General features: G+C 36.1%; 1 protein-coding gene across 6 annotated transcripts; it reads left to right on the top strand.

The window, feature by feature from the left end:
* Window positions 1-43: 43 nt before the first annotated feature.
* On the top strand, window positions 44-23769 carry ERLEC1 (endoplasmic reticulum lectin 1). Of its 6 annotated transcripts, none has more exons than XM_036334589.1 (14): window positions 46-389; window positions 5634-5738; window positions 7256-7336; window positions 7883-7960; window positions 8323-8386; window positions 9340-9374; window positions 11954-12177; window positions 12268-12397; window positions 15164-15325; window positions 16154-16213; window positions 19608-19732; window positions 21185-21262; window positions 21546-21621; window positions 23432-23535. In XM_036334589.1, the coding sequence occupies exons 1-14, from the start codon at window positions 228-230 to the stop codon at window positions 23501-23503; spliced, it is 1452 nt and encodes a 483-aa protein (XP_036190482.1). In that variant the 5' UTR covers window positions 46-227; the 3' UTR covers window positions 23504-23535. The 6 variants fall into 6 exon arrangements, with proteins under 6 accessions (XP_036190485.1, XP_036190486.1, XP_036190489.1 ...); XM_036334595.1 differs by lacking the exon at window positions 46-389 and adding an exon at window positions 6141-6222 and having other exon boundaries at window positions 5634-5727; XM_036334594.1 differs by lacking the exon at window positions 46-389 and adding an exon at window positions 6141-6222.
* Window positions 23770-25160: the final 1391 nt, after the last annotated feature.

Below are 25160 nucleotides of genomic sequence, written 5' to 3'. Positions count from 1 at the left end.
CGGTGACCCCGGATGTTGATACTCCGCCTGCCCCGGAAACGGTGGCGGGTGGCCCACGGGGGCAGGGGCGGCGTAGCCCGGCTCTCCGGAAGGAGACGTGGCGGCGGTTGGGCCCTGGGCTGCCTGGGCGTTTAAGTAGTCCCGCCGCCTCCTCCTCCTCCTCCTCCCCTCCTCTCCTCGGTGGCAGAGGAGGTTGTGTCGGCGGCTGGCGAGATCGGCGGTGGAGGATGGAGGAAGGAGGCGGCGGCGCGCGGAGTCTGGGCCCGGGCGGACCGGTGCTCTTGGTCCTCTGCGGCCTCCTAGAGGCGTCCGGCGGCGTCCGAGCGCTCCCCCAACTCAGCGATGACATCCCTTTCCGAGTCAACTGGCCCGGCACCGAGTTCTCTCTGGTCAGTGCCCTCGCGAGTCCGTATCCATCTCGCTTCCCCGCGGCGTTCAGGGTTCGGCCCCTTGCCTCGGTCTTCTGCGCTTGTTTCTCCTAGAACCACCGGTGCAGGCGCGTGCCCTCTCCCCCCTCCAAAACTCGGTGCGCCCCGCGTCCGTTCATTCATTCATCTCTAGACCGCAAGTGCTTCCCGAACGCGGCATGTGGAGGTGCCCCCAGGCTGAGCCCTGGGGACCCAGCGGCCAGCTGATCACTGTTTGAATCTGTCGCACTAGACTCGCTTTACCCACGCTCCCTCCCCGGGGAGGAGGGCTTCCTACCACCACGGCAGGCGAGCGCTCTTCCTTCTCTTTGGAAAGTCACTCCAGCTGTTGCACACCGTCCTGCCCACACACCCCTGTTCCCGCCGAGAGGAGTCCCCCCTCTCATTCATCTTCATTCTTCTCTCTCTTATGCGCACACGTCCATCTGTGCACAGCTCGTCTCCCTTCAGAGCTGTGTTTGAGATGGCTCTTTGGCCGGAGATGTTTACGATGCTCAGTGTAGAATATCCTTTACAGTTTTGTTGCATTACGACTGACTGTTCATTAAGATCCCAGAACGTGAGATTTTTATGATGAGTTTTCCAATAATGAACATACGTATAACCTCACCGTAATGAAATTCTGCGGTCCTTCCCTTCGGGGAGTCGATTGCTGAAAAGTCTTCCTATCCACTCACTGTCAGCCAATGAAAATGGTGCGTATCTGATACTTAGCCTGTAGTGATGGATTTGTTTCAAACTGAAGCCCTTGGGAATGGAAAACTTTTTAAATAATTTTTTATGCCAATTACCTATAGTCATTCCACTTGGGGAACTTATCTTAGTATATTGCTCTATTGCTATTTCATTGAAACAAGATGTACCAGGAAAAGGGATGTCATCCTTGCCGCAACCAGTTTCTATTTGCAAATGTTCGTTTTTGCTAATATTTCACACCTGCTTTATTTCTCCGCCCCACCCTCCCCCCGGTTTTCAGTTCTCTTATTCTGGCAGTTCAGATTTATCTAAGTAAATATTTCTCTGGGAAGACAGGTTTATCTTTGGGTTAATGCCATGAAATACAGGGTGGGGCAAAAGTAGATTTACAGTTGTGAGTACACAAAACAGAGTTTATTCTTGTATAATTATTAATCGTTGTATTCCTTTCCATAGGAACAACTATAAACCCACTTTGCCTCACCCTGTATTGATAATATATACCAGCTGTGAGTCAGATATAACTTTAGCAGGGTTGGGGTTATTGTTTCCAGACAGCACACGTGGAATGAACATGACAAATGTTTAAAAAATTTGGTCATTAAAATGTTTTACTCGTGCACCTGTGTTGTTGTGTTTGTTTGTTTTTTCTTTAATTTAAAAACTCATGCCGATATATGGCCCTACCAAACTCACCAACCTAGAAGTGGATGATTTAAATTAGCCTTTTTAGAGGTGACTACCCAGTTATTATTCAGTTTTCTTTCTGCACTGCTGTTTACTAGCTAAAAACAGGAAATGCTATACCAACCTTTCACATATCTGTCAATTTTATTTTGAAATTTTGTTTTTAATTACTTTTCTTTGGCAATGCATAATCTAAGATGGGGACAGTTGAAGATTTGGGGAGACTTATTTTTTCTTTTTTTTTAAGTTTGAATTACTAAACATTTTTCTATGAGTTGGCAAAAGGTCTGTAGCCCTCAAGCAAAAATAAGGCCCAAGAGACATCATTGGTTTTTTGTTTTTTTAAAAAACTATTTTTATAGTCTTAAGGCTTCCCTTTCCTACTTTATGTAATTGAAACTGCAGCTCTTCTCACCTGGCACTGTCGTTTGTTTTTTTATGGGTCAGTTGGTTGGACATTTGTGTAAAACTAAGCAGCTGCAAGAAGTAGGGAGAGGGCCTTTATCTCTCTGCCATCTAAAATTGGAAGGGACTGGATTAGATCTGGATTCCTTTTAGGTCTAAAAGTATTTTGTGCTTTAAATCATCGTCCCATTCATATACATCAAGAAATACATAATCATTACAATCTTGCTTCCAAATTTATTTGGAAAAAGTATTAAGCACCAAAAATTGGTAAATTTTAAAATGTTTACATTAATTAATTATGATAGTCTTTACTGGTTTTTAGCATTAAATTTTGTCTGTGTATATATTTTCCTTCTGAAATATCACTTCTAGGTCATCAAAATATCACTTCTAGGTCAGTAATTATTCATTACTTCACGGAGTTCATGGATTTTAAAATAAAACTACAAAATAAGTCTAATTTTCTCTACGTCTGTTGTTAATATAGAAATGTATTCCCACTCAAAAACTTTCCTCAAACACTGCACTTTGGAAGAGTGGTGACCTACTCCATGGGTGTTCCGAGCATGTTATATATGTTGACAAGTTGTACCACTGACTTTATTTTACAGCCTTTCGGATAGTTTTGTCTCTCATTCTCTATCTTAATTCCTCCAGACTCATGTCAAACATTAGGGATTTCTCCCCTGTCTAGATATCTGTAAAGTTCTTTAACCTTAAAGTACCAAGCCCCTTTGTTTAGTGTCATTATATTAAAATCTGATATTTATCAAGTCACTAATATTACCTGTTACAATGAAAATACTTTAAGGTTTAATTTACGTAAAACAGGTTTTTACACCATCTGTAATTATGTACATGCAGAATTTATTTTATTTTCTTAAATTAAGAGCCTATTTCATAAAATCAGAAGGAAGCATTTTAGTAGTAGATCGAAAAAAAGTTTTAACTTAGAAAATCACAAAAGTTTTTAAAATGTTACTTTTTCCAAGTAATTTCCATTACACAAAAGAAGGGTAAAGTTTGTTACAAATTTTTCTTTATCATCCCAATAAGTGACTCTCTGTTCAGTGAAGAATTTTCAGATAGAATCATTTCTTGTGGGTCTGTTTTATTGATGAGGAAAGCAGCCCTTCCTGAGCTAATGAAAGACAGATCTTTGCATCTTCACACAAAATAGTGATGGCTTCTATTTCTTGTTACCCCTTCCCTAGACCTTGAAAACAAAAAGCAGAGAGATGAGTTTTTGGGGTTTGTTTGTTGTTTTTTACTGATTTCAGAGAGAGGAATTGGAAAAGTCCATCAGAGAGAAACATTGATTGGTTGCCTCCTATACGCCCTCTACTAGGGATTGAGCCTGAAACCTGGGCAGGTGCCCCACTGGGAATGGAACAGGTGACCTCTTGCTGCATGGGGCGATGCTCAATCCACTGAGCCACACCACCCGGCAAACAGTTCCTTTTTCCATTGTTAGCATTGTGGTGAACATGTCAGCAAATAAGTCGATATTGCTATAGAATTCAACTCTGAGCATTAGAGCTGCAGATACTTCACAAATAAAGGCGAATACATGTATATGCTAATATCTGCCTTCATTACAGTACAGCAATGATTTTACAATAATTCAGACCATCCATTGTTAAGAAATGTGAGTCATGTTTGAAGAACTCACTATCATGTACGAATACTGAATATTGTAAAACATTGAGAGGCATTACGCTACAGCAGTTTATTGGCTCAACTAAACAAGTGTTTCTAAGTATTCCATTAGTGTAAATTTGACTTTGCAACTCTAACTTTCAAATCTTTTTTATTCCCCTCTTATAATAATCTTTTTTAAAAGGTAAAAGGGGCCAGATATGTGGTGACAGAAAATGATTTGACTTTGGGTGGTGGGCACACAATGCAATATACAGATCATGTGTCATAGAAATATACACTTGAAACCTATATGATCCTATAAACCAATGTCATTCCAATAAATTTAATTTTTTAAAAAAAAGATCCTTGACCATAAACCAGGAATCTATATAATAATCTAAGAAAATGTTAACAAAAGCCGACTGAAACACATTAAAACAGTTAAGAGCACAGAATATGGAAACTGTACTTACTAGCTGTGTTACCTTGGACAAGTTATTTAAACTCTGAACTTCCGTTTCCTTTTCTGTAAGATGGATAGAACACTTGTTTTGAGGAGCAAGGAGGACTGTAAAGGACTTAAAATTGTACTTTCATGTAGCTAATACAGCTTATTTTTATTGCTATTTTTTCATTTCGATTTATTGGGAAAACATTGCCCTAATTTGCATTTGTATTTAAGATGACATTGGTGTCAAGTAGTACTGGTTTTATTATGGTTAAACGTTGTTTTTGTTAAATTGAGAAAAGAACAAAGGTACTTAATAGTATAGCCAAATAGTATAGTGGTTTCATAGTACTGTAAGAAGAGAAAAGATAAGAGAGAATTGAATTATCATAGAACACATATTATAGACCGTGAAATCTCTGCCTTAGTAGTTAGTGACACATTTGCTATCACGGAGATTTTTTAAAATAATATCAGTTATTAATGAAATGTTCATTTGAATTACATTGGTTCGTATTTGATTTGTGAATTTGTTTTGCTTCATAATATAGAAAGATTTAGGGATAGTTTTGTTGATATATATCAGGAGTTGGTAAATAACACCTTTGTGCTTGCCCACCACCTGTTTTTGTAAATAAAATTTTTTTATAACATAGTCATTCCTATTTGCTTATATATTGCCTATGTACTTTCTTACTACAGTGGTATAGTTAAGTAGTTACAGAGACCATAAAGCCCACAAAGCCTAAAATATTTACTATCTGGCCCTTTATGGAAAAGATTTGCTGACCCATGATATATACTTTAAAAAAAGTTAAGTCAGCACAAATGACCTATGGTGATTTTTTCTTTTAGAAGTAATTTATCTGTGCAGTATCCAAATGTGAAAAATACGGTACTATATTTTGTTCAAGTGTCCCATCCAACACAATTGCAAGTACCTTTATAAAGTGCTGTAGATTCCTACATAAAGGTGGTAATTGTTAGTAGAAGTAACAAGTATTCAGTAATAGTGTATCCATGAACATTGCCTCTTAATATTTTTAACCCATATTTTAACTTCAATTTGTTGCATTACTACTTCTTTCTTTATATTTCAAACTTTCGTTTTGTTTATAGTTTTCTGTTGTATTCTAACACCAGGATAAAGTGTGTCATCTTCATTTTGTTATTTAAAAATACATATATCTTTTCCCTTTTCCTTTGGAGATATGTTTTAAAATCCTCTGTTGAAGTGATGAATAAGTTTTACTGAGGACTGTAAGTTATCAGTGTAATGCAATTTAACCAGAGAAAGTAATATGTATGTTTTGTTCTCTGTCTAGCCCACAACTGGAGTTTTGTATAAAGAAGATAATTATGTCATCATGACAACTACACAAAAAGAAAAATATAAATGCATTCTTCCTCTTGTGACAGGTGGGGATGAGGTATGTTTTTATAAGTATATTGATAATCCCTGTCACCAAAGATATTTTAAAACATTGCAACTTCATACTTTAAAATAAAATTGAATGACAGGTTTTCAATAATCATGTTTTGTAATAATAGTCACTTCTATTATCCTGAAGTCTTTGATTTTATAGTTCAACTTGGAAAAAGTTAGCCACAAATTATTGATGTTTTGAATAAAAGTCTAACTCCATTCTTACTTTCCTTTATAGAAATGAAGGTTTTGTAACAAGATATAATTTTTAAATATATATGTGACATTTTTAATAAAGAATTGCTAATAAATCTCTAGGCACCTTATGCTTTTTCACTGCCTTAGCTCATGCCCATTTCTTCCTCCTAAAATGCCCTAACTAACTGCCTCTTATCCATCCTTTAAGGCAATGACTTCTTTCAAGATGAAACAGGAGAGGCAGCATGGTAAAATGGAAAGGACATCAGCCTAGGAGCCAGGAGGCTGAGGTATAGGCTATAGTTAGCTATGAAACCTTGAAAAAAATCTGAAACTCAGTTCTTCTACTCAATAAATTTATTGAGCTAATTATGTAATATTTTCATGATCTGTGAAATGGAAATATTAAACTCAGTGAGTGCTTCTTAGTTTTGTTCAGATTTGAAATCTGTAACAGCTGTTTAATTTTGTTTTAAACCTATTTAAGACACAAACCACCCACACACAATCATACACATATATATATATATTTGGCATTCAAATCTGAAGTGTAAAAATACCTAGAAAACTAAGAAGTACCTTAAAATTTTTCAATATATTCAACAAGATTCAACTATTCTGAGGCTTTTATAGCTAGAATTTGGGCAAAATCATTTAAAAATTCTGAAATAGTCTATAAGAATTGTTCAGGAAATTGATACTCAGAAACCTTTTCTTAAGAGAAGAAAGAATGGAAGATTATTCTATGGCTCCATATTTTATACTTCAATTCTTTTGAAAGAAGTGGTATACCATAGTTTATTATTAAAGGACTAGATGCCCAGTGCAAGAATTTATGCACCAGTGGGGATCCCTCAGCCTGGCCTGTGGGATCGGGCCAAAACCAGCTCTCTGACATCCCCCGATGGGTCCCGGATTTTGAGAGGGCGCAGGCAATGCCGAGGGACCCCACCAGTACACAATGAGGGCCTGGGAGGGACCATAGGAGGGCTTCAGGGCATGTCCGGCCTGTCTTGCTCAGTCCTGATTGGCCAGACCCCAGCAGCAAGCTAACCTACTGGTCGGAGCATCTGCCCCCTGGTGGTCAGTGCATGTCATAGTAAACGGTTGAGCGGCCTTAGCATATCATTAGCATATTACTCTTTAATTGGTTGAACTGATGACCAGACACTTAGCATATTAGGCTTTTATGATATAGAATTTGACTTTTTTTTCCTTTTTATTTCCAAGCGTTTGTGATTTGACCAATGAGTTAACAACCAACAGTAGAGTTGGGTGAAGTTCTAGCATAATTGTAAGTATTAAACTCTAGTTCTTTCATAGGAAGAAGAAAAGGATTATAAAGGTCCTAATCCAAGAGAGCTACTGGAGCCACTATTTAAACAAAGCAGTTGTTCCTACAGAGTATGTATTTTATGTTCACTTGATAACTAGAAAATAAATTTTCAGCAGCTAATAGGCCCTTGAATATAATTCTGCATTTCTTTTATGTTGTATCAAATTTTTAAATGTAAATCTAAGCTATTGCTTAATAGTATTTTGTTTATTTAAATTCCGTATAGTGTATGTAGCAAACACCCAATAATACCAATATCAAATAATATCACTTACCAGTTTTGAATGTTTTTCAGATCAAAAGAAATTTTCCTTATATACAATTTTAACTAAAAATATTAATAATTATCTTGTAAGCTACTTGGAAAAATGATCCCTAAGCCTGGTGGCTATTCTATAGCTATTTTCTTCACAGAATTTTCACATATAGCTAATTAGTGAAAACGATGAATAGACTTCAGAAATTTCATTTTTTTTCTGAGGCATAATAGTAAGTTTCATTTAATGAAAGCTTACTCTAAATCTTGGGGGAAATCTTATCTACCTTAAGTATCAAAAAGTAACTTAATTGAGTTATGCGGGTTTTGTGTATTTAAATCCATCCTTCTTTCTTAGATTGAGTCTTATTGGACTTATGAAGTATGTCATGGAAAACATATTCGGCAGTACCATGAAGAGAAAGAAAGTGGTCAGGTATGTTTTCCTTCAAAATACCAAGCATGCCCTGGCAGGTGTGGCTCAGTTGGTCGGGCATCATCCCGTGCACCAAAGATTGCTGAATAGATTCCGGGTCAGGGCACATGCCCTGGTTTTGGGCTCAATCCCAGGTAGGGGGTGTGCAGGAGGCAGCCAAATCAATGTTTCTCTCTCTCTCCCTCCCCTTCTCCCTTCCTTTCTCTCTTTAAAAATAAATTTAAAAATCTTAAAAAGAAAATACAAAGTATGGAACATTATAAAAAGGAGAACTCTAATAATGAGATTAACAGTTTTAAGTTTGTATTTTTGAAAAATATATTTGCAAAATACTCATATTTTTATTTTATTTTTAAATATAGAAAGTAAATATTCACGAGTACTACCTTGGGAATATGTTGGCTAAGACTCTTCTACCTGAAAAAGGTTTGTGTCTATACTGACTTGATAGTAACGCTGGAATTTGATATAAAGTAAATGTTCAGTTTGGGATTTAAAATATTTTTTTGAGACTATGAATTTTAAAACACTAAAATAAATTTTTGAGTAATTCCTTTAGAAAACTTTTTCAAAAAGATCTTTTCATTCTTTTCTGCTTTAACAAACATTATGTTTTTTTCTACCTATTAATATATATTTTTTAAATCTCATAAGAGATACATGTTAGTGTTATCCTATATAATAAGAAGGGAATATGCTAATTAGCCATTACGCCCTGAGGTATAACGACCAAACACATCACAACCAGATCATGGATCAGCAGGAGGGTGGGCCAGCGAGATAAAAGCAGGCTGCGGAGATCTACAGGATGGGGCGGGGCAGCAAGCAAGTGGGAGGTGGAGAGCTACAGAAGTGGGCAGGGCAACAAGCTATGTGGGGAGGCGGGGGGAGCTACAGGAGGGCGGGGCAGCAGGCAGAGAGCTACAGGAGGGGGGCAGCGACCTACTGGTGCACGGATTCGTGCGCAGGGCTACTAGTATTATATAGTGCTAGTCTTGCTTGGTTTAAGCAAAGTTTTTATATGTTGAAATAGACATGTAGATGTGTCCCTCAAGTTGTGAAATATTTTATTTATATTCAAATTGATCACTAATTTATGATTAAACTTTTTACTGAGATAAAAATACTGTAAAAGAATACTATTGTTACCAGGTGGGGGTTTTTTTGCATCAAATAGAGTATTTCCTAAGCAAAGATTAAATATGACTATCCTTTCAAACAACACCATTTCAACTTGGTAAGACTAGTAAGATAAAAAGTACATGTATGTCTAGAAAGAAGTTTAAGATTACAGAGTTGATTGAAAACTTAATCATTTGTGTCTTGTATGTAGTCACTGTCATTCTTTACATTTACCTTACTCTCATATTATTTCACAGAACAAGAAGCAGAAGAAAAGGAAAAATCAAAAGAGGCAAGTGACAAATGTTGATTTTTCTCTCTTAACATCTGTTAGGCATGAATTTATATAACTTCATTAACAGAATATAACCATGTGTTCTTTAACTTTATCAGATATCTCAAAAGATGGGGTGAAAGAAATTTGCAATATGTTAGGTTTTTCTGAGAAAAGTTACACTATGATACTTTCATTTACTTTTAAGTTCATACAAAAATAAGCAACTTTACCAAAGGCATGTCTGGGAAAGTTTCTGTAACATCATTATATCACCTTTGTGCTTAGCAGAGGTTCCCTCTCTTTAACCATGAAAACAATTACAATAGAGCTTTTGTGTTTGGTCTCTATCTCCTGTGCGTAAAACAGATAAAACTATCTATGTAGGCCCTAGCTGGGTAGCTCCGTTGGAGCATAGCCCCAATGCGTCAAGGTTGCAGGTTCGATCACTGGTCAGGGCACATGCAAGAGTCAACCGATGAATGCATGAATGGGTGGAACAATAAATCAGTGCTTATCTCTTTCTCTTTCTCCCCTTTCCTCTCTAAAATAGATGATAGATAGGTAGGTAGGTAGGTAGGTAGATAGATAAACTTAAAAGTTTTTATCTATATAAATAACAAGGTGCCAGACTACAGGCATATTAAAAGCAGGGACTGGCTTTTATCTTTTTATCTTTTTATCTTTTTATCTTTACCCCCTGCAGGGCAAAGCAGAGTGCCAAGCATAACAGAGGCACTTCATAAATGTTTATTGAATGTGAATGCATAATTGATAACTGAATTGGATTATTTAAAAAGAATGATTCTTTATGGTGCTTAATCACAGTTTTTAAATGCCCCTGTAATTCAATGAATGCTTTCTGAATCTTAAGAATTTACAGAGTTAAATTATTGATAGAGGATATTTCTCTAAATGGCTTTATATCAGAATGATACTTTTAATAGAATAAAGTGAAATGACAGCAGACCCTAAAAATCACTTAAAAGGGATGCCTATAATTTAAAAGGGTGGCTTTGGGAGAATTGGTAAAGGTAAATGTAGAAACACACAGCACTGCTATTTTAAAAGATTTTCATTTTATGGACTACCTTTGAGATAAAATATTTATTTACTGTGGCTCTCGAGGATAGCAAGATAAAATTCAAAATGTGAAATTATAAAGGAAAAGGAAGAAAAGGGTAAGGGAAGAAAATTAACATTTATTGAGTTCTAATTTATAAGGCAAGTGTTGTGCCAGGCATGTAACAAAAGGTAATGCTTAATTCTCCCACAACCTTAGAGTATATTTAGGGTGGAGCAAAAGTAGGTTTATAGTTGTGAGTACACAAAACACTTTAGTCTTATATTATTATTTATTCATTATTATATTATTTTCTATACAAACAACTATAAACTACTTTTGTCCCACCCTGTATATTATTCTACTTTTACAAATGGCAAAAACTGAAATTTGATCAAAGTTATAAAACTAGTAAATTCAGTACTTAGTTTTAAACCCAGGACTCTCTAATTCTAGACACTAGCATGAAAATAACATATAAGAAATCTCAAAATATTTTTCTCTGGATACATTTATTTATTGTCTGTTTGGACATGCACTGACAGGGTACCAAAGTGATACAAGATGAGCTCCCTGCCTCCAAAGCCCTTACATTAGGTTTTTCTTGTGTTTATGTAGATAATGATGTCTCCGCTAACTCCCTAATAATCCTCCCTAATGTTCCCCCTTGTCCCCCATTCCATGAAAATTTCTCCATTTATCTTTTGCTGGCTTTAAATAGATTTATTGAAGAATTTTTTTTATATATATATTTTATTGATTTTTTACAGAGAGGAAGGAAGAGAGATAGATAATTAGAAACATCATCGATCAGCTGCCTCCTGCACAACTCCTACTGGGCATGTGCCTGCAACCCAGGTACATGCCCTTGACCGGAATCGAACCCGGGATCTTTCAGTCCGCAGGCCGACGCTCTACCTACTGAGCCAAACCGGTTTCGGCTATTGAAGAATTTATGTGCTGAAAATATGTCTATTAATATTAATAACAGGGAAGAAGAGTAAGCAGATTAATGAACAATACAATATTTAGATTCCTGTTTTAGAAGATAGTGTTTTATTATGTAACTCCACATTTTGACAAATCAAACTTCAAATCTCCAGAATCTAAGCTCTATCACAGCAATGCACTGAGATTTTAGTAAAGAAAGCTCTGACCAGATCCATATAGTATATTCCTACATTTTTACCTTAGTCTCTTTCTTTAGAACTATTAAAAATAATTCATATTAAACATGATATTATAGCCTTTTATATTAATGTGCATTTACTTAACATCTTTATTTTAGTACTGAATAAACAATTTATTTTTTTTGTTGTATTAAATTAGCTCTGAAAATGTGTTTCCTCAAATAAGAACTTACGAGTCAAAAGACTATTAGAGGGAGAGTTCATAGAAATACATAAAAGTTACCTTTATAAATGTGAATTTGTAAATAAAATATAGTTGTCTTCCTTTCAGATTAAGTGCTTCTCCCATCTTCACTCCTACCCCCATTTCTAATGAAAAGTCTGTTCTATACTCTTTTTTTAAGATTCCCACTAAAAATATCGAAGGTCAGATGACACCCTATTATCCTGTGGGAATGGGAAATGGTACACCTTGTAGTTTGAAACAGAACCGGCCCAGATCAAGTACTGTGATGTACATATGTCATCCTGAATCTAAGCATGAAATTCTTTCAGTAGCCGAAGTTACAACTTGTGAATATGAAGTTGTCATTTTGACACCACTCTTGTGCAATCATCCTAAATATAGGTAGGATGTGGATTTAATATTTTAAACATGAAATGCACATGCTTTAAAGTTGCCATATGCTTAATTTTAATGCTGTATTAATTTTAACAGATTCCGAGCATCTCCTGTGAATGACATATTTTGCCAATCACTGCCAGGATCACCATTTAAGCCCCTCACCCTGAGACAGTTGGAACAGCAGGAAGAAATTCTAAGGGTGCCTTTCAGGAGAAATAAAGAGGTATGAGAATTATCTAACAGTATTTTCTCAGTACTTCCTTTTCCAGATATAGAGTACATACAATAAATTGAGTGTGTTACACATAGCTTTTCTTTTAAAAATTGATATTTGGCCTATGGTTTGTCTTTTAAAAATGGATCAATAAAGATAAATAATTTCTTTCTTTTTAAACAGAAATACACATCTGTCTTTCAGAATTTTGGTTTGATGTTCTGCCTGTTAATATATTATGTTAATTTAGAGATTACTAGACTATTAGGAGTCTATTTTATAAAGCTCTAAACCCTACTACTTGCCCTCCCTCTCCCTTTCTCTCTGAAATCAATAACAAAATATTTTTTAAAAATAATAAACCTATGCCGAGACCGGTTTGGCTCAGTGGATGGAGCGTTGGCCTGCGGACCGAGGGGTCCCGGGTTCAATTCCGGTCAAGGGCATGTACCTGGGTTGCGGGCACATCCCCAGTGGGAAATGTGCAGGAGGCAGCTGATCGATTTTTCTTCTCATCGATGTTTCTGACTACCTATCTCTCTCCCTTCCTCTCTCTAAAAAAATCAATAAAATATATTAAAAAAAAAAAAATAATAATAATAATAATAATAATAATAAACCTGCCCTAACCAGTTTGGCTCAGTGGATAGAGCATCGGCCTGTGGACTGAAGGGTCCCAGGTTCAATTCCGGTCAAGGGCATGTACCTTGGTTGCGGGCACATCCCCAATAGGAGGTGTGCAGGAGGCAGCTGATCGATGTTCCTCTCTCATTGATGTTTCTAACTCTATCCCTCTCCCTTCCGCTCTGTGAAAAATCAATAAAATATATTTTAAAAAATAATAATAATGAAATAATAATAATAATAAACCCTACTATACAAACTACTTCATCTTGCTTTTATTGTAATAATTTTTCTTAAAAATGACAGTAGATTTTCTGTCCACAAGAAGCAATAACAAATGGTCATGCTTTTATTCTTCCTACTTGTCCTTATCTCAGCTGCAGGTCTCACTGTGCAGTATTGTTTTTCTTCACTAACCTTACTGTGGCCTCATGTATTCTAAATAAATAGTTGAGTCTATTAGACCTTAGCTCCTTAGGACTATATTTCATTCTTAATGCTCAGCATTTAGTGCCAGGGGCATAGTAGGTTCTGAATGTGGAAAGAGTCATACATAAAATTCAAGGTCCTTTCAAAAGATAAGAAGCCATTTGCGCAATCTTTGTTCTTCCTTAATATTGAAGGGGAGACAGGATAAGGTCATTAGTTTCTAGAGTAACTGCCCAATGACTTCCAAGCTGAAATAAAAAGAACCACAGTTGTTCAATGGCCCCTCCAGCAGGTGAAAGAAGAGATAGCATGTCTACTGTACATTTACTAGAAACCCTTTTTGTGTTTAATTTTTTTAATTATTTTATTCAATTTTAATTGGTACACTCACTTCTTCAGTTCTGGTCTAGATTCATTTCCTCCTCATTCACCGTCAATACCCAGCTTCTAACTCATTCACCTCGTTCAAAACTATCCTCTCCACCCTTCCTCTTTCACTCCCTTACTTTAAATTCTCTTCATCTCTGGCCTGGGTTCTTGCAGATCCTAAGTTGGCTCCTCACCTCCTGATTTGTTCTTACTCTTCCCTCTTCCCTGCCACTGCTGAAGTAAGTGATTACTTAAAAACCTGATCGCTCCATACCTTTGCCCAAAACCTATAACAGAATGTCCAAACTTCTTGGGATTGTATAGTTTTTCACCATATAGTGCCTGCTTATCTTTCTAGCTTTAAATATCATACCATACCTTCCTCACATCTTTGCTTTACCTCTTAAGTTCACATGTGTATGCACACACAGACACAAAACACACACAGACGTTCACATAAGTCACAAATTATTATTTATGCTTTAAGACTTAGCCAAGGGTTTTCTCTTTGTGAAGTCTTCATGTTCCGATTTGTTGTTAAAGTCTATTGAATTACCCCAGCCTCTGTGAATCTGCTGGTGCCTGCACCCTTATTAGCTGGTGTCTTCCTTGACTAACTTGTAGGTTCCCCCAGCCCCTGCTATAATTGCATAATTATAACTAATATACGTATTTTCTCCCACTCAGTTTCTCTTTACCCTGCTTGTTATTCTTTACCCATAATAATCACATTTTTAAATTTTTTTTTAGTTTAACAGACATTTATTCCTTTATTGAACAACCTCTACACACAAAATAGATGGTTTAAAATAACCACATTTTTTAAAACTAAATGTAGAAACACAAAATCTAACAAGTAGCAAAATACTTTATAAAAGTAATGAGACAAGCCCAGCCAGTGTTGCTCAGTGGTTGAGCATCAACCTATGAACCAGGAGGTCATGGTTTGATTCCCCGTCAGGGCACATGCCCAGGTTGAGGCTTGATCCCCAGTAGTGTGTATACAGGATGCAGCCGATAGATGATTCTCTCTCATCATTGATGTTTCTATCTCCCCTTCCCTTCCTCTCTGAAATCAGTACAAATATTTTTAAAAGATAATAATGATACAAAATGTATGAAATGGAAATTATCCCTGCATGGGAATAATGGTCACCATACCTCTAATGAGTAAATGGAACTAACATTTTTCAAGAATTGCAAAATTCATTTTTTAAAAAACACATTAAAAAATGAATGGATAACTTCTATTTTCCATGTTTTCTACAGTATAAAAATAATAATGTAAGTCATAACTGAAAAAAAACTAAGTGTGGCAAAGAAGCCCTTAAAAATATATGTGTTTAATTTTAGGAAGATTTGCAATCAACTAAAGAAGAGAGATTTCCAGCAGTCCACAAACCCATTGCTGTTGGTTCTCAGCCTATGCTCACTGTTGGAACAACACACATATCCAAACTGACAGATGACCAACTTATAAAAGAGTTCCTTAGTGGTTCTTACTGCTTTCACGGGGTGAGAAGTGAATGTTCCGTTTAAATATTTAGTTTACAGCTTTTGTTTGCATGTCATTTAGTCAAGGGGCATTAGCAACACTGAAAAAGTTTTTGGTCTATATAGAGAAATGGCAACATTCTGGAAGCCTCTCAGTGGACATTTTCTCTCTGCATCTTACTATACTCTAATCCAGAGCCATTATCATTCTCTTTACTCACAAGCTAAAACTTGACCTTTATGTGACAGACAATATATATAACTGAGACACATGTGATTCTGGTTGATCACTGGAATAGGCATCAATGATTGGATAGCAATCACATTTAAAACTTGCCCTGACTGGTTTGGCTCAATGGATAGAGCGTCGGCCTGCAGACTCAAGGGTCCCAGGTTCGATTCCAGTCAAGGGCATGTACCTTGGTTGCAGGCACATCCCCAGTGGGGGGTATGCAGGAGGCAGCTGATCGATGTTTCTCTCTCATCGATGTTTCTAACCCTATCCCTCTCCCTTCCTCTCTGTAAAAAAACAATAAAATATATATATTTTTTTAAGAACTTGAGTTAACATCTACAAAGGTAAAACTTTGCCCCTGACCAATAGCTTCAGTGAGAAATGCACTTACAAGTGGAATTTTCATTTTATTTTATCAAAGCAGTACAGCAGTTGTTCTCTGCATTTGTCTATTTGTCAGTAATTTTTAATTTTCAACCATATTATTGCTATTCCAGGTTTTTTAAATTATATATATATATATATATATTTCTATTACTATTGTGTGGCAATCTTGAGACAGGCCCTAGTCCCCCCTTCTCTATACGTAACTTGATCTTTTTTCTTTTCTGTAGGGTGTTGGTTGGTGGAAATATGAATTCTGCTATGGCAAACATGTCCATCAATACCATGAGGTATAAAATAGCATTTATGCCAATCTTCCACTAGATGTATTAGTTTTAAACATTTTTATGGGGAAACAAACGGGTTGGTGTTACTTTTAATTATGAGATGATTTTAATATAAAAATACTCATTAAACTGTCTAAATTCTAAAAAATGTAAAACTCACTGTTTAACTCAGTCAATCATCATAAAGGAACATTGCTTATTAACTACTCAGATTTTTGTATTACTATGAGCCTGGAAGAAGAATAAGTTAGGGTGGCTAACCTTGTTAGCTTTGACTGAGAAATTAGTCATTGTTATAATTAATCTTTATCTTTTTTTTTCTTTTCAATCCAACTTTCCCTTTTGGGCATCCCTGTGGCCTTTCCTCTCCTCACTAGCTGCTGGCTGCCAACGTTCAAAATCATACTAATTTATTCTATACCTCAGGTAACCTTTGCACTTAGAACCCTAAACTAAGTACCAGATCTGCCATCCCACATTCAAAAATTCATGAAGGTGATCTGCCAAGTTAACAGCTCACTCTTCTGGTCTCCACCCTTTACACCACTGGGACAACCCCTGCTGTCCTTTCACTGGGGTTCCTCCAATACCAGCTTCTGTAAATAAAGAAGAAATTAGTGTTTTGTTTTGTAACTTTTTAAATTTTATTTTTTATTCCCATTGTTTTGTTTATTCATTTTTTTTTTAGATTCCACATATCAGTGAATTCACGTGGTATTTCTCTGTCTGACTTATTTTACTTAGCATAATACCCTCTCCATATTGTCACAAATGACAAGATTTCATTCTTTTTTATCGCTGAAAAATTATACAGCTATAATTCATCTTTAAATTAAGTGAATGGTAAGATAGTACATCATCGATAGTTAGTAAAATAGGGTAAATACAGCAAGTTTCTCAGCCAAAAGAAGGTACCATATCATCTACGTTTAAAATAAAATAAAATTTAAGATTACACAAGTTGGCTTTTTATTCTTCCCTTTATTTATAATTTCATAAATTGGTATATTTTCCCATACTTGAGCTAAGCTGCTTAAATTCAGAAGTTTAGCCCCAGTAATTTTATTTGTCATACATGTACTTTGTTTGGTAAGTTCAACTACTAGATGTTGAAAACACACTAATAAATATTGACCTGGCTGTTTTAAAAGGCTCTTTTTATTTCCAAAAAGAAATAATAACTAGTAATTAGAAAATGTTATATTTGACTTCCTGAGATGTTTTAAGCCAATTTTAAATTCCAAGATGGATCATACCAGGAAAGATCATCAACTCACCTTGCACATTTAAATCATTCCAAATTTATGAGGCATCTATAAACTAGGACTTTTTTTTATTCACTTAAGCCTGAGAAGTTCGATTTCACTATTCTTTCCATTTCTTCTTGCTGCTTTGTAGATGTTTTATTTTTACTAACATTTGTTTATACAGAAAAAAGATAAAGTATATGTTCTATCTATAATCCAGACAATAACCCCATGGCTTTTTTAATTAAAGGCATATATGTATGCCAGAAATTTAGAATGAAAAGTAAAATTCTCTTCCATCATTGTTCCATTCCCCAAAAGTAACTGCTGTTAACTCTTTCTTAGTTAACCCTCCACAAGAAAAAAAAAAAAATGCATATACATAAATGTTGATATAACCTTTTTATTTATACAGAAAAGATGTACTAAGTAGTATCATGGAGATCTTTCCTTATCAGCAACAACTGATCTTTTCAGCAGGTACAGAGGATTAAGTCTGTACCCACATGTATTTAGCCAGACCTATAGTAATGGACCTTTAAGTTACTTTCAGTTTTGCTGTGATAGCATATTAGTGAGCATTTTTAAATAGTTCTATTGGTGAACTTTTTTAAGTATATTCATAGGGCATATTTCTAGCAGTGTACTTACTAGGGCAAAGTATATGCATTCTGAACAATTGCCTTCCTAAGGGTTGGACCAGTTTACATTCCCATTAACAGTGGCTGTTTTCCCATTCACTTGCCTACACTAGTTTTTTATCCTTATTTTGGTCAAGATCATATAACCTGGAACATTCTAAGGGACTCTGCTGGGAGCTTTGGAAAATACAAAAATAATAATAGTTAACAAATGTAGTGCTCTCTATATACTGTATGCCAGGCCCTGTTCTAAGTACTTTACACATAATTATCTCATTTAATGCTCATAATAACCCTTAAGAGGTGAGTATTGTTATTCCAAGATGAGGAAACAAAAACAAAGCTTTAGTAACCTGGCTAAAATCACATAGGAAATAAGTGGTAAAACTAGAATTCAACCCCAGGCAGAATGCTCCATCTCTAACCTCTTAATCCATGTCTGTCTAGGAACTTATAGGTTGCTAAAATAATGTCTAATGGCCCTCTCTGCCACTAGGCAATAAACTCCAGGCCTTTTTCACTTGCCACTGTAAGGGTTTTTAATTCTACTAATCAGGTGTATATTAGTGCCCAGCACAGTGCCTGGTATAAAATAGGAAGAAGGAAAGGAATACAGGAAGGAAGGGGTTCAGGGAAGGAAAAAAGAGAAGGGAGAATAAAGTCCACATATAAGACAACATTAGTGTTTAAAAAAATAATAAGCCCGGCCAGTGTGGCTCAGTAATTGAGCATCAACCCATGAACCAAGCAGTCACAGTTGATTCCCAGTCAGGGCACATGCCTGGGTTGCAGGCTCCATCCCCAGTAAGAGGCGTGCAGGAAGCAGCTAGTCAGTGATTCTTCATTAATGTTTCTATCTCTCTCTCCCTCTTCCTTCCTCTCTGAAATCAATAAAAATATATTTTAAAAAACAATAATAAAAGCAGAATGGGAAAGGGGGTTTCTGAACAGTCTTGATGCAAAAATGAGCTTGGTATCAAATGCATAGTGTGAAGAGTAGTGTCATTTGAAGGTTTGCATTTGAAGGAGTAGTAAATGGAGACAGGCTGAGTGTAGCTGCAGTGTGGTTCTGGGTAAGAGATAGTGGCCAAAGATTTAATTAAGAATCACAGTAGTCTGTGGTCATATCATCTAGGTATGAGAGATTAAACTCTTGGTTGCGGGGAGATGTTGGCAGTGGAAATGTAAAGGAAGAGTCTGAGCTGAGAACATCTCCCAGAAAAAAAATTGACAGGATGATAGATGTAGGAGAAGAAGGAAATTGAAGAGTCAAAAATAGTTATGTCTGAAGCTAGTCTAATTAGAAAGCAGTTTCCTTTTCCAGGGAAACAAGGAATAAAAAAGATAACCAGCTCAAATTTCTAATGGTCAAGTTTGACTAAAACATTATTACCTCTAAATATAGGTATCCAGTGTGCATATGAGCATAGGGACTACAGCTTATAGACCATCAGCATAAATGTCTGCTTGATGATATCAAGCTATCATACATATTTCTTCATATATTAGGACAAGGATAGTGGGAAAACTTCTGTGGTTGTCGGGACATGGAACCAAGAAGAGCATATTGAATGGGCTAAGAAGAACACTGCTAGAGCCTATCACCTTCTAGACGATGGTACCCAGACAGTCAGGTAAAGATTAACTTTTTTTGTCTTTGGATCGATTAGTAGAATATGTAAAACTCAGAATGTTGAAAAACATAACATTTAAACCCTCAAGTAAAATCTCTGATCAGTTTTTTCAGGCACATCTCTTAGGGTAGTTTTTTTGTGTGTAACGGGGAAACAACTTAGTGTAATAGTTAAGGCAAGTCTCTGAGGTCCACTGCCCTGGATTCAAATTTTTAACTGCCTTGGGCAAATTTCATAATTTTCTTAAGCCTCACTTTTCTTATCGATTAGTATTTGCCTTAAGGATTATTGTGACATTTAAATAAGATAATTCAGGCAATAGCATGCAGTAAATTTGGGCTGCTGCCTTTAACCATGCGGGATGCTATGGTAATAAGAGTGGTAGTGGTGGTGTAACAATGGCTCAGACCAAGTGTTAGGTCTGAAGTTGTTACAGAGTATTTGCATCTTTCATGTGTAATGCTTACCTCTTTAAGTTACTTAGGTCTATTTAAATATACTCTAGCATTTCCCTTTGTTATTTAACTTTTGTGACGTAATGGTTGAAAATAGTTAAACAGTGGCTTTTTAAAAATCTACCTCATCTCTTTGGGGCTGATTGGAATATCTTGTTATAGCTGAAGTAAATTAACCTCTTGTTTCCCAATAATAACTAAGCTTTAGCTTTTCTAGTAGTCTATTGCCCAGTGAATTTTAAATTATTCATTTTTTTCCCCCTTCTTGGGTGTTAACTTTGTTCTTCCTACCACAGACAGTACAGAGAGACTGTTTTCAGAATGTGCTGACTTCTTGGGCTAACCAAAACCAAAGTTAGCAAAATTAAGAGATTGGCATTTAAGTATTAGAAAAATTAAACTATACTAAACAGAAGGAATTTTCTTATGTTTGTGTATGTTTCATGTGAAAATAGCTCATGGCAACAAATAATGTCTAATGGCCCTCTCTGAGCAAAGCACAGGAGTGTGAAGCTAGCAGAATTAAAGCTTTCTTTGGATCCTGCTTGTTTGGAGTTTATAGCTTAATCTAGGCTTTATCTTTTCACACCTGCCCTACAGCATCTGAATGGGTGGAGCAGGATGGAGGATGGGAAGAAGGGAAAACTCTTCCCCTAAGCAAACAATTTACAGGACTGGAGAAACGGTTAATTTTAAAAGAACAATGTTTGTAAAAGCAATTAAACCCTAATCATTTGTAGACAGATAAATAATGTGCAAGTTGAAGATCATTCTTACTAAACAAATACAAAGTATCTCAAGTTTATATTCTCTTTATAGAATCTGAAAGACTCTGTGACATAGCCCTAAAAATAGGGATTTTTTAAGAATATTTTATTAGTCAGATTTTTTTTCACTAATGCACAACTGACCCTCTGTCCTCTCTTCCTATACATCACAATTACTCTAAATTAGTGAAATTTTAGTTTAATAAAGCATGTGTGTGTTTCTGATTCAGGATGGTGTCACATTTTTACGGGAATGGAGATATTTGTGATATTACTGACAAACCAAGACAGGTGACTGTAAAACTAAAGTAAGTTGGCCCATCAAATTTTGCTTCATGCCTTTCTCTTTAATCTACTACCTATGGGCAAAAGTTTTCATAAATGTAAAATGTAATTATGAATAATTGTGCTTATTCATAATCATAAGTATTTTATAACAATTATTAAATCATAAATAATAATAAAGTATTATTCAATTCCTTATTGAATTATACAGGTCCACTTATGTGGAATTTTTATAGCTTAAGATGAAAACAATTAAAATTAATTTTGTATGGTTTGGGCAGTACCTTAAAGTACTCTATATTTTAGGTGTAAAGAATCAGATTCTCCTCATGCTGTTACTGTATATATGCTAGAGCCTCACTCCTGTCAGTATATCCTTGGGGTAAGTAAAAATAATAATACTCAGAAACTCAGTTTGGGGCCACATTTTACTTTTTAGCATTAAGTCTAAAAAGACCTTCAGTAGTCTCTAACATTTAATACTACTTCTATAAAAACAGTTATGTTTTTATTGGTGTATAATATACATAAAATTAAATGCAAAGATCTTAAGGGTTGAGTTTGATGAATTTTGACAATTTATATACACAAGTGGGGTCCCTCGGCCTAGCCTGCGGGATCGGGCCAAAACCCACTCTCTGACATCCCCCAAGGGATCCCAGATTGAGAGAGGGTGCAGGCCAGGCTGAGGGACCCCACCAGTGCATGATCGGGGCCAAGGAGGGACATGGAAAGTTGGCCAATGAGGGAGGGACCGCGGGAGGGCTCCAGGGAGGGCTCCCATCTCGCTCAGTCCCTATCGACTGGACACCAGCAGCAAGCTAACCTACTGGTCGGAGCATCTGCCCCCTGGTGGTCAGTGCGTGTCATAGCGAGTGGCTGAGCAGCCTTAGCTTATCAGTAGTATATTACGCTTTGGTTGGTTGAACAGCCGACAGATCGATCAGATACTTAGCATATTAGGCTTTTATTATATAGGCTGTGACTCTTACTCAAAACAAAGTGTCTGTCACTGCAGAAAATTTTCTTATACCCCTTCCCTGTCAATACTCCTGAATCCCCAAAGATACCTCTTTGTAATTTTGGACACTATATATCAGTGTCCATTCTATTTTTTATTTCATATGAATGTAATTATATAGCATACAAACTTTCTTATGCCTGGCTTCTAACTTAGCATCTTTCAGACTCAGCCATGTTGCATGTATCAGCACTTCATTGTCTTTCTATTACTAAATAATATTCTTTTGTATAAGTATACCACATATGCTTATCCATCCATTCTTCTATAGATAGATATTCTTTCTTATTTTTTATTATATGAATAAGGCTCACATAAACATCTTTTTACATCTTTTTGTGGTCATCTGATAACTTTCCTCTGCTGTTTCCCATCCAGCTCTTTGAACGAATTTACTTCTGACATATTTTTATATTTCTATCATTTTCCTTTAACTCTTATGGCTTGCTTTTCTCTGCTAAAATTCCCCATCTATTCAAACATGTTGTTTACCTTTCCCACTATTTTCTCCATCATAATTATCATAATTATCTTAACATCTGGTAATTTCAACACCTGGCCCTTCTTTGGGTACACTTTCCTTTGCCTTCGTGAAGTTCACACTGATTATTTTGTCATAATCTTCTATTTTTGTTGTGTAAAACCTAGTATGTTTAACTACGTATTCCTCTTATTCTTGTCCTTTTTTGTCTCATTTATTTTTTTTTTTAAGAGGGGAAAGGGGAGGGAGAGAGAGAGAGAGAGAGAGAGAGAGAGAGAGAGAGAGAGAGAGAGAGAGAGAAACATCGATTGGATGCCTTCTGCATGTGCGCTGACTGGGGATCAAACCTGCAACCTGGATATGTGCCCTGACTGGGAATCCAACCTGCCACCTTTTGGTGTATGGAAGAACGCTCCAGCCAACTGAGCCACACTGGCCAGGGCTCTCTGTCATCTCTTTTACTTAGAGATAAAAATATCTCCTCTACCTTTTTGGTATTTTATATTGATGACTAAAAATTGTTTTTCAAAAAGCTTTATTTGTAGAAATAACTGGATGGTTTATCCAAAACAAGGGCTTGTATACATTTAACAAATTTATATATGTGTATTCATTCAGCAGAATAATACTGAATAAAGCAAGTATTCATCTTAACAACTTTTTACTGATTTTATTGTTGTTGTTCTTTAGGTTGAATCTCCAGTGATCTGTAAAATCTTAGATACTGCAGATGAAAACGGACTTCTTTCTCTCCCCAACTAAAGGGTAATAAAGTTCAGGGGAAGAAAAGAACACTGAAAGTCTTAATGGTTTCTGACCATGTGTCTCATTATAGAGTTCTCAGCCACTGAACCTCATCTAAAGGATCATATAAAAGGACTCTCAACTACTTTGTGAATATAGAGTGGGGCCTTGACTTATGAGTGTCCCGACTAACGAGTTTTTCGAGATACGAGCTGTCTCTAAGCCGATTTTTTGCTTTGAGTTGCGAGCAAAAATTCAGGTTATGAGCCAGCTTCAGATACCCCACCGCTAGTTGGCACAGCGAATGTCACAGTGAACGCCACAACATCAGCCCAGCATCACGTGTCTCACTCGTTCACTTTATGATTTGACTTACGAGTAATTTGAGTTACGAGCTCCGTCACGGAACGAATTAAACTCGTAAGTCAAGGCCCCACTGTATATGTGTATATAAGAGGTATTGATAAACTTCTAAGGCAGGCATTTGTCTCACATTTTTCATTATTGTTCTGCCTTATGAACTGGTTGTATTTTTCTTTGCTTGGATAATGTGATTCCAAAGTAAATCTCATCCAAGCAGTTTAGACTCCAGCCTAATGAAATGCCATAATTGTACCTATTGAAAGTTTTTAAATAATAGATTTATTATGTAAATTATAGTATATATAACTAATGAAGTCAAGATAATGAAGAAAGAAATTGTTAGGTTGTTTAAATGGGAGACTATGTAAACTGTGTCCTAGTGACTGAAATCCTTTCAACAAATTTTTATTTTGCAACTGCTCTCTGCCCAGCATTGAGCTAAAACTGGGCACATAGTAGAGCCTCACATGTAAGTTTTGGCCTCTGTTAATCCCAAGAAACTTATTTATAATAGGTTGCCCCTCTCTGCATTTATCTGTTTCTTTCTCCTTGATATGAGTGTGTTTCCCTCCAAGTATGTTCCTGGTGTACACAGTCAGTGATTATTCTCTCATGGCGTAGAATGACTCACTCTAACAAAACATACTCTGCTGGCTGTCCTTTGTACTTGCCTACCATGTACCACAGATCTTGTTCTGGACGTTTTACAGCACAATATTTAAAGTGAATAAAATGTCCACAGCAATGTTGTCATATAGTCAATGGCAGATCATTTAGTTTCTTTATTTTCTCCACTACCCTATGACACACAAATTTATCCTGTCGTATTTTAGACATACATATCTAAATAAGGACATAAAAGTGGCCATAAAATACTTTACTTTTCCTCCTTTTCAGTAGTTCCGGTCAAAGATATTTTTGTTTGAGAAAAGGTTAATACATTTGGCTACTGGAAGGCTGTTTGGAGATTTTAGTAGAAAATCGCACACACAGAAAGAGCATGCACTTTAAATACAAACCTAGGCCCAGATATGCCTTAACTTACTAGCTGTGTGATCCTGGGCAGGTCAGTTCACCTCTTTGGGCATCACTTCCTCTTTTGTAGGGAGACTGCTTACTTCATAAGGTGCTTATGTCAGTAGTTAATTTTACTTTATGTCAGAAGCCAAGCCCCAGGACTTGACACCAGGTTCCCAGTAAGTGTTAGCTTCTCTTCTAATAGTGCCCTTGTTTCCTGTTAACATAATAGGATAAGAGACCAAAGCCATTAAAATTAATTTATTTAATAAATCAAAAAATTATATTTGCTATA

Source organism: Myotis myotis, unplaced genomic scaffold (assembly GCF_014108235.1).
Source record: "Myotis myotis isolate mMyoMyo1 unplaced genomic scaffold, mMyoMyo1.p scaffold_m19_p_14, whole genome shotgun sequence".
NCBI classification, from domain to species: Eukaryota; Metazoa; Chordata; class Mammalia; order Chiroptera; family Vespertilionidae; genus Myotis; species Myotis myotis.
Note: the sequence above shows the minus strand (reverse complement) of the source record. Positions and strands in the feature narration are given on the sequence as shown.

Coding starts and splice junctions, on each gene's coding strand:
- ERLEC1 (XM_036334589.1), top strand. CDS start 228: ATGGAGGAAGGAGGCGGCGGCGCGCGGAGTCTGGGCCCGGGCGGACCG. Junction 8,387..9,339: donor GACTCTTCTACCTGAAAAAG/GTTTGTGTCTAT, acceptor ATTATTTCACAG/AACAAGAAGCAGAAGAAAAG. Junction 12,178..12,267: donor TGCAATCATCCTAAATATAG/GTAGGATGTGGA, acceptor TAATTTTAACAG/ATTCCGAGCATCTCCTGTGA.